Source organism: Vipera berus (genome assembly GCF_964194415.1).
Source record: "Vipera berus genome assembly, chromosome: 2".
NCBI classification, from domain to species: Eukaryota; Metazoa; Chordata; class Lepidosauria; order Squamata; family Viperidae; genus Vipera; species Vipera berus.
Window position 1 is genome coordinate 277,990,612 of NC_138203.1, and position 9,309 is coordinate 277,999,920.

Consider the following 9,309-nt stretch of genomic DNA (forward strand, 5'->3'; position numbering starts at 1 on the left):
ACTCCATCCAGCCACCTCATTCTCTGTCGTCCCCTTCTTCTCTTGCCCTCAACCTTTCCCAGCATTAGGCTCTTCTCCAGTGAGTCCTTCCTTCTCATTAGGTGGCCAAAGTATTTGAGTTTTAGCTTCAGGATCTGGCCTTCTAAAGAGCAGTCAGGATTGATCTCCTCTAGGACTGACCGGTTTGATCGCCTTGCAGTCCAAGGGACTCGCAGGAGTCTTCTCCAGCACCACAGTTCAAAGGCCTCAATTCTTTGGCGCTCAGCCTTTTTTATGGTCCAACTTTTCACTGCCATACATTGCAACTGGGAAGACCACAGCCTTGACTATACGCACTTTTGTTGACAGGGTGATGTCTCTGCTTTTTAGTGTGCTGTCTAGATTTGCCATGGCTTTCCTCCCGAGGAGCAAGCATCTTTTAATTTCTTGGCTACAGTCCCCATCTGCGGTGATCTTGGAGCCCAGGAAAATAAAATCTGTCTAACATGTACTCCGGATAATTCTATCACACACACGCATACAGCTGTTGACGTGTAGAGAAGCAGAGGCACACATACCCAGACACGTTAAGAAACATGCACAAAAACTGACTACAGAGAAGCATGTAGATATAGACCAGGGGTCTCCAAATTTGGCTGCTTTAAGCATGGCTGGCTGAGGAATTCTGGGAACTGAAGTCCACAAGTCTTAAAAGAGCCAAGTCTGAAGACCCCTGATATAGACCCTCAAAGTGGGCATAGCACCCAAACAGGCCAATTGAGAAAGATGACTCAAAAGGTAACAATATATTTAAGATGTTCTCCAGCCCTCTGAAAATCTGCCCTATGTCAGAATGCACCCACATACAGGTAATCCTTGACTTACAACCATTCCAAGTTACAATGGCACTGACTTATGGCCGTTTTTCAGCCTTACGACTGTTGCAGCATCGCCATGGTTAGGTCATCAACGTTTGAATGCTTGGCAACTGATTCATATTTATGACCGTTGCAATGTCTGGGGGGGTGTCACGTGATCCAACTTTTGCAACCTTTTCACAAGCAAAGTCAATGGGGAAGCCAGATTCACTTAACAATTGTGTTATTAACTTAATAACCGCAGCGATTCACTCAACAGCTGTGGCAAGAAAGGTCGTAAAATGGGGCAAAACTCACTTAACAACTGTCTCGTTTAGCAACGGAACCTTTGGGCTCATTCATGATCGTAGGTCGAGGACCACCTGCACCCTAGGAATCTTATTACAGCTTCTTCTCTTTTGTTCTGATCATCCTACTGCACCCTCTGAATGAACTGCAGATCGGTCGTCCCCAAACTTGGCACCTGTTGCGATTCCTCGCCAGGCAGGGGATCCAGCAGCTGAGTCTGAGGAATCAGATGAGGAGGAGGAGGGGCCTGGAGTGACATTAAGAGTCAGAGGGAGACTCTGGGAGCTCCAAGACTTACAGTCGGACAAGGAGCCTGGCCCCTCTACTCCCGCTCAGGCTGAGACACAGCTGTGCTGGGAGTCTGAGTTGGACAGTGATGAAGCACAGTTGGGACAAATCCAGGATGCATGAAAGCACTGGCAAGAGAAGCGAGTAGGACAGAGGAACGCAATGGGGCGGCTCCAAAGGCAAAGGAGAAGGCATTAGGAAAGCCACGCCTTGGCTGAATTATAAAAGGGAAGGTGTGGGAGGTGCTGGTTGCCAAAGGCAACCGTTCGTATTGAGGATCAAGTTTCTGTGAACTGTGTTTGTTTGCCTTGGACATTGACTCAGGTCTGTGAATAATGAAAAGGGTTGGTTTTTTCCTGCGGTTCCTGCCTGTTTCTTGGAAGAGGGGTTTCTCCTTGTGAACATAACAAGGACTCAACGTAGGCTGGAACAGAACAGTACCTTCTAAAGGTGTGGATTTTCAGCGCCCACCATTCTCAGCCATGGTTGAGCCATCAGGAGGAGTTCCAAGGTTGGGGGAAACCCTCGTCCACCATCAAGTTTTAGCCTAGTGGTTTGGTTTCCTTCCTAGATTTTCTGAACACAGCTAAGAAACACGGACACGTAAGCGTATCAGCGAAGAGAATTCAAGGAACAAGACTTGAAATAAAAACCAAAACGTGTGGGACCTGAAACAGTTATGACGATTAGTGTTGTCCTTCATTTTATTCTCTCTCTCTACGCTCAGTTCTCTACACCCTCCCACTAGTATCCCCAATAATCACCGAGTATGCTTAGTTCTCTCATTCAGCTGTTTGGGAGGTGGGATTTTCCCATTCCTGGGTATCTCCACCTTCCAAGATTTCTGTCCTTCTTCAAACAGGGATCTTCTGCTGGGCTGAACCTCCCTCTTCCTTCCACAGAGGTGGCGCTACCTTAACTGCAACGTTCAGACACTCTGAGCCCGGATGCCTGCGGAGATTCTCTATCATCCAGGTCACCGGTTGTCTCACAGGTGCTAATGACCCATCAGATGACTGCAAAGAACATAAATCTTTCCATTCTCCGCCATTCAAGTCAGAACTGAAGAAGCTTCCTTGGATGAGGAGCGAAATGTTTTCAAGGAAAAAAAAACCCAAGTCCAGTTGCCTTTTGAAAAAAAAAGCACCTTGGAGAGTCTTGAGTGTGAATGATGAAAACAGGAGACTTGGTGCAGCGTCTTCAAGCTCTCCAAAGATCAATCACTAACCACTGTGATGGAGAACATTTTGAAGGGTCCTCCCTGATCTGACAAAACACCTGTCTAGTTCTAGTTCTCTGGCCAGGGCAGAAAATTGGTTGTCCACATCCTGGATCTCTTACGGTGACGGTTCTGATTTCGGCGTGAGCTTTCACATGTGCGGAGGACGCAAAGCCAAAAACGTACCTATTTTCCCCCTACTTTATGGATTCCCTGATGTCTAATAAGGGTGGATTTGTGGCTAAACCCCTTTCCACATTTGGAGCAAATGTAAGGTTTCTCTTCCGTGTGATTCCTCTGGTGCCTAACGAGGTGATGGCTGTAAACGAAGCCTTTCCCACATTCCGAGCACTCAAAGGGTTTCTCTCCGGTGTGGATTCTCTCGTGCGTCTTCAGCTGCGATGGCCTGTTGAAGCTTTTCCCACATTCTAAACATTTATGCGGCTCCTCGCCCTTGTGGGTTCTCTCGTGATTGTGAAGGCTTGACGTCTGGTTGAAGCTCTTCCCGCACTCGGAGCATCTGTACGGTTTCTCTCCAGTGTGGATTCTCACGTGGACCACCAGGTTTGATTTGAGGCAGAAGCTTTTCCCGCAATCGGAGCATTTGAACGGTTTCTCTCCCGTGTGGATTCTTTCGTGCCTGCCGAGGCTGGCTTTCTCTCCAAAGCCCTTCCCGCAGTCAGAGCATTTATAGGGTTTCTCCTCCATCGGCATTTTCCCTTCCGGGAGGTGAGTCTGATGATGCTTCATAAAGTAAGAGATTTGCCTGAAGCTTTTCCCACAGTCTGGACACTTATACGGCTTCTCTCCGGTATGAGTCCTCTCGTGTTCTTTCAGGTTTCCGGCCTGGCTGAATCTTTTCCCACAGTCGCAGCATTTGTAGGGTTTTTCTCCAGTGTGAGTCCTTTGGTGGGCGATCAGGTTAGAGCTGGTGCTGAAGGACTTCTGACAGCCTGAACATTTATACGGCTTCTCGCCCGTGTGAAACCTGTAATGGGTAGCCAGCTCGGAGTTCTTTCTGAAACTTCTCCCGCAGTCCAAGCAAGTGTACGGTCTCTCGCCGGTGTGGGTTTTCTCGTGTTCTTTCAGGGACCCAGATCGGCTGAACCTTTTCCCACAGTCCGGGCATTTGTAGGGTTTCTCTCCCGTGTGGGTTCTCACGTGCAAAACGAGGCTTCCTTTGTGGCTGAAGTTTTTCCCACAGTCGGGACACACGAAGGGTTTTTCCCCGGTGTGGATTCTCACATGCGCAATGAGGTTGCCTTTTTGGTCAAAGCTCTTCCCACAATCCAAACACTTGTACGGTTTCTCCCCAGTGTGGATTCTGTGGTGTCTGATCAATTTAAAGTGGGCGTTGAAGGACTTCTTACAGTATAAGCACTGGTATATGGCCTGCTCGTCTTGAGAGGTGCTGCAGACCGAACTCTTCTCGCGCTCACATGCACGGAGTCCCTCCTGGCTGGGGAGTTCACTTCCCCAGGAAGAAACGGAGTTAGCTGCGATCTTTTCCAGACAGTACCCCTGATGCCTCCACAGTTCTTGGGCACCTTTCACGGGTTCTTTGTGCACAACATTGCTGCACCCGTTCTCTTCAGCTGCCCCTTCCTCAGGTTTCCATTGATGGTCCTCACCTTTTACCTCAGACACGTAGCTTTTGCCTGAAAGAATAAAGCAGAGACTTTTTTTAAAAAAAATAATTACAGAATGTCAGTTGTCACCTTATGCTTGCTTGTGTGCTTCACTACCATGTGGTGACAGTCTGCCATGAACTCTGGAGAAGGGAGAGGGGAGGGGGTGATGCTTGGGGGAAAGCAAAAGTAATTGCTGTATCTGCCCAAGATGCTGCTTCAAGGTCACCCGGCTGAGAGAAGAAAGTATCCCCTGTCAAATTTTGAAGCCCAGTTTTGCTGGTGCGACAGACGTTGCTTCTCAACTTGCCAACAAACTCGGGGGGAGGGGAGAGGTTGGAAATGCAAGACTTCAGAGGTCAAAGAAGCAGACTGTGGGAATCAAGGATAATAGCCAGGTGTCTGGCGGGCCCAGAGATGCTCTCTCATAACAAAATTTTCCAACTTGATTGGGCAACGTGACCTGATCCAGAGGGAGAAGGAAGAAGTTAATGCTTTTGGGACGGGACCAGCCAAAGCTGATTTTACTTTCATATGTGCCGATATGGTGTACTCAATAAAGCTTTGCCTTAAGACAGACATGTCAAACACAAGGCCCGGGGGCCGGATCCAGCCCGCAAAGTGGTTTCATGTGGCCCGCGAAGCCATCCTGGAAACAGTGAGGGAACGGCCCCCACTGCCTTGGCCCTGGCCCAGAGACCCTCCTTCTGCCAGAGACCCTCAGATCTGTCCCACTCCTGCCCAGGCCCCCATAGGCACCCTTGATGGGAACGATGTAGAGCTGGCCATGCCCACCCAGTAGGCCATATGCACTCTAGCCATGCCTACCCAGTAGGCCACGCCCACCCTGGCCATACCCACCCGGCCCCCTGAGGGCAACCGCAATGCTGATGCGGCCCTCAATGAAATTGAGTTTGACACCCCTGCCTTAAGAGATCAGAGAGTCTCGAAGATGGTTGCTTGGCTGTGTTTGCCAGTCAGAACTTTGACAGTCCATTCTGAAAACATCTTGCTTGAACCTGATTGGTCGGGTGGGGGAGGCAGAATCAGTGATGGGAGGCAGTTAAGTGAGGGAAAAGTTGAACTTAGAGATTTTGGTGCGAGATTCTCAGCTCCGGCTATGCACTACTGTAATATACTATACCAGGGGTAGGCCACCTTGGCTCTTTTATGACTCGTGGACTTCAACTCCCAGAATTCCTGAGCCAGCATGGCTCAGCTTGGAAACCTCTCCCTTTTCCCTCAGCATGGCTGGCTCAGGAATTCTGGGAGTTGAAGTCCACGAGTCATAAAAGAGCCAAGGTGGCCTACCCCTGCACTATACATTATACCTTTCTCAACAAGCGGAGCCAAGGATCCTTTCTATTTAGAGGTTCAAGTGCTGACAGATCTGACACAGATAGTCCTCGACTTATAACAGCAACTGGAATTTCTGTTGCTAAATGATGCAGTCTTACAGCATAACGACATGACTTAGCGATGACAATCCCCACAGTCCTGGTTGCTGACATCAACCAAATCCCACGGTTGTTAGGCACGGCAACTTCCTGTCAGCTTCCCACAACCAGTCAGTGGGGAAGCGAGCATGAAGTTGCAATGCCCAGGCCAATAGGCATTTCCAATAATATACAGCCACCCAGTCATCTATTTGAGATGGGTGGCCATTTAAATTAAAGGAATACAACATTGCTTCTCTAACTTAAGATCATCTATGGATTTTTTTTCCTCACCTTCAGGATCTTTGGTCTGGTCAAATGTGATGGTTTCCTCTTCCTTTTTAACTCTATCTGGGTCAAAAAGAACAATGCCAGCCTGCAACTTCTGCAAATCTTCCTTTTGACTCATCCTGGACATCTGAACATCTTCATGGAAAATTCTTTTGGAAAGAGGTCACCAGTTTTTCATTCAGCCTGTTCTCAACTTCTTTGGGAGGGCCGTTATTTCACCTATGGCTTCCTAATCAACGACAGGCAAAATTTCTCATCAATGACAGGCAAAACTAAGAGAAGTATTCCCGCAAACATTGTCCCCGGCCACGCCAGACCACCGTGCCCATCAACCTCACCAAAAAGGCAACACCAGCAATAACGGTGTTGTTGGAATAACGGGAGTTTACAATCCCAACAAATTGCCAAAGGGACGATTAGCTGAGATTGATGGAAGCACAACCTTATTTCATTCCGCATATTGTCTGGGAATTCTGGAAGTTGGGGGGGGTGTTTCCCCAAATATTTGGAGACAGCAGGTTAAGAGAGGCTACATCAGACACTTTCAGCTAATAGACAGATAGTCTTCACGTTACAACCGCAACTTGGTGGAGCAGTGGGCTAATGCCTCCTTAAGTAACACCAGCTGCCTGCAATTAGTGCAGGTTCGAGTCCCACCAGGCTCAAGGTTGACTCAGCCTTCCATCCTTCCGAGGTAGGTAAAATGAGGACCCAGATTGTTGGGGGCAATTAAGCTGACTTTGTAATAATGCCGCTTGGGGGGTGTATGAAAGCCCTAATAAGCAGGCATATAGATAGAATGAAGGCTACTGCTAAGCTTGTAAGCCGCCCTGAGTCTTTGGAGAAGGGCGGGATATAAATGGAATTTTTTTAAAAAAAAACTAAGTCCAAAATTTCTGCTGCTTAAGCGAGACCTTCCTTAAAAGTGAGTCTTGCCCCATTTTACGACTTTCCTTGCCACATTTGTTAAGTGAATCGTTGCATTTTGTGAAGTTATTGACATGCTCATTAAGCGAATCCGGATTCCGGATTGACTTTGCTTGTCAGAAGGCCACCAAAGGTGATCCTGGGACACAGCAACTGTCATAAAATACGAGCCCGTTGCCAAGCCTCTGAACTTTCATCACGTGACCATGGGGATGCTGCAACGGTCGTAAGGGTGAAAAATGACCGTAAGTCACTTTTTCCCAGTGCCGACGTGACGTTGAACGGTCACTAAATGAATGGTTGTAAGTTGAGCACTAGCTGTAATATGATGATGGGTGGAGTGAAGGAGTATTAGAGGGGTTCGCACAAGTCAAATCATAGGTTGTAATGTGAGCCTTGGTGGAGCAGTGGGCTAATGCCTCCTTAAGTAACACCAGCTGCCTGCAATTAGTGCAGGTTCGAGTCCCACCAGGCTCAAGGTTGACTCAGCCTTCCATCCTTCCGAGGTAGGTAAAATGAGGACCCAGATTGTTGGGGGCAATAAGCTGACTTTGTAATAATGCTGCTTGGGGGAGGCCGAAAGCCCTAATAAGCAGGCATATGCATAGAATGAAGGCTATTGCTAAGCACATTGGTTTGTGCTTAAATTGTAAGCCGCCCTGAGTCTTCGGAGAAGGGCGGGATATAAATGCGATTAAAATATATATATATATGTGGGAATGACCTTGGGAAAACAGGAGAAACACTGGCTGCCTGGGCAACGGTTTCAGAAGAGGCAGCTCAGGCCTCAGATGACGGAACACGCGGGAAGCATTTCAATTTCCAGAGAATAAAAACTGAGAAGGGGACAAATACTTTCAGTCTTGCAAGATTCTCAACTATATAGTTCAGGGGTAGGCAACCTTGGCTCTTTTATGACTTGTGGACTTCAACTCCCAGAATTTCTGAGCCAGCCATGCTGAGGGGAAAAGGAGGTTTCCAAGCTGAGCCACGAGTCATAAAAGAGCCAAGGTTGCCTACCCCTGGCCTAGGCCGCTTTATGACTCGTGGACTTCAACTCCCAGAATTCCTGAGCCAGCCATCTTGAGGGGAAAAGGAGGTTTCCAAGCTGAGCCATGCTGGCTCAGGAATTCTGGGAGTTGAAGTCCACGAGTCATAAAAGAGCCAAGGTTGCCTAACCTCACAATACAGGTAGTCCTCAACTTATGACCTCAACTGAGCCCAACATTTCTAAGCGAGACAGTTGCTAAGTGAGTTTCGCCCCATTTTACCACCTCTCTTGCCACACTTGTTAAAGTGAACCACGGCAGTTGTTGAGTTAGTAACTCGGTTGTTAAGTGAATCTGACTTCCCACTGACTTTGCTTCTCAGAAAGTCACCAAAGGGGGACCACGTGACACAGACCCACATACCCCAGGACATTGTAGCCGTCATAAATATGCCACCGTAATGTCGGTCACTAAACAAACTGTTGTAAGCCGAGGACTAGCTGTAAAGTAGGATTGATTCATCTGGGTGTGCTTCTGACCTGGACTACCTCACAAGGCCGATGTAGCCCAAGCCACAAACAGAGAGGAAGTTACAGCAAAACAAACGAAGGATATTATTATGGTGTGAGGCATGACAAGTGAGCCCAGCCGCTTTCTGCTGTCCCAAGTTTTGGACAAGGCTGTTTTCACAGTCTGTAGGGAGAAGATCGCGGGTTCAAATCAACACCACAAGCATGCTTCCGAACCAAACGAACCGTTCCCACGTTCCTGTTTGCCTGGGTCCTACTAAGCAGGTCACCTTTGAGCATCCCTGTTCCGCAGGGTGTGCCACGCACGTCTCTGCGCTTCCGTCTTGCAATTCATTCAGCCAAGTGGCCAAGCGCTAAACGACCGGGGAGCCTCCGGGGGGACTACAGCTCCCATCACCCCCGTGGCCGATGGGTTGTTGATCTTCGGCTCTCTCACTCCCTCTGACACACGCACGCCTCTCCGCTCCCGCTCGCTCTACCCAGCCGCCTCCCCGCTCCGGCTTCTTTCTCTTTCCCTCCCGCGGGCTCCATCTTCCCTTTGTGCAAAGGCGAAGAAGCCTCGGCTCACCTTCGCCAGGCTGCGGGCGCCAGGCAGCTCGGCCACGCCCCCACGCCCCCACCCCACCCCCGGAGAAGCAGGAAGAGGGAGGAGCCACCTTCGTTATACTCCGCCGCTCTCAAATGCCGGGGGGCTCTCTAGGAACCGAGGCTCGTTGAATTTAACTCTTAAGGGGTTAAATGTGTGTGTGTGTGTGTGTGTGTGTGTGTGTGTGTGTGTGTGTAATGTATATATATATGTATATATATGTTTTCTGAGGTTTTCTGCATGTATATATATGTATATATATGTATGTGT

At 48.7% G+C, this 9,309-nt stretch overlaps 1 protein-coding gene across 3 annotated transcripts; it reads right to left on the reverse strand.

Annotated features, from left to right (window-relative positions):
- Positions 1 to 2,123: 2,123 nt before the first annotated feature.
- Positions 2,124 to 9,059, reverse strand: LOC308661195 (uncharacterized protein). Of its 3 annotated transcripts, none has more exons than XM_081316047.1 (3): positions 9,022 to 9,059; positions 6,011 to 6,236; positions 2,124 to 4,310 (listed from the first exon to the last, which is right to left on the reverse strand). In XM_081316047.1, exons 2-3 carry the CDS (start codon positions 6,132 to 6,134, stop codon positions 2,839 to 2,841), a joined length of 1,596 nt encoding a protein of 531 aa, XP_081172173.1. In that variant the 5' UTR covers positions 6,135 to 6,236; positions 9,022 to 9,059; the 3' UTR covers positions 2,124 to 2,838. The 3 variants fall into 3 exon arrangements, with proteins under 3 accessions (XP_081172173.1, XP_081172172.1, XP_081172174.1); XM_081316046.1 differs by lacking the exon at positions 9,022 to 9,059 and adding an exon at positions 8,723 to 8,970; XM_081316048.1 differs by lacking the exon at positions 9,022 to 9,059 and adding an exon at positions 8,347 to 8,476.
- Positions 9,060 to 9,309: the final 250 nt, after the last annotated feature.

Excerpts from the sequence above, each read along its gene's own strand:
- LOC308661195 (XM_081316047.1), bottom strand. The coding sequence starts at position 6,134 with ATGTCCAGGATGAGTCAAAAGGAAGATTTGCAGAAGTTGCAGGCTGGC. Across the intron at positions 4,311-6,010 it reads CCAGACCAAAGATCCTGAAG|GCAAAAGCTACGTGTCTGAG; the intron begins GTGAGGAAAAAA and ends TTATTCTTTCAG.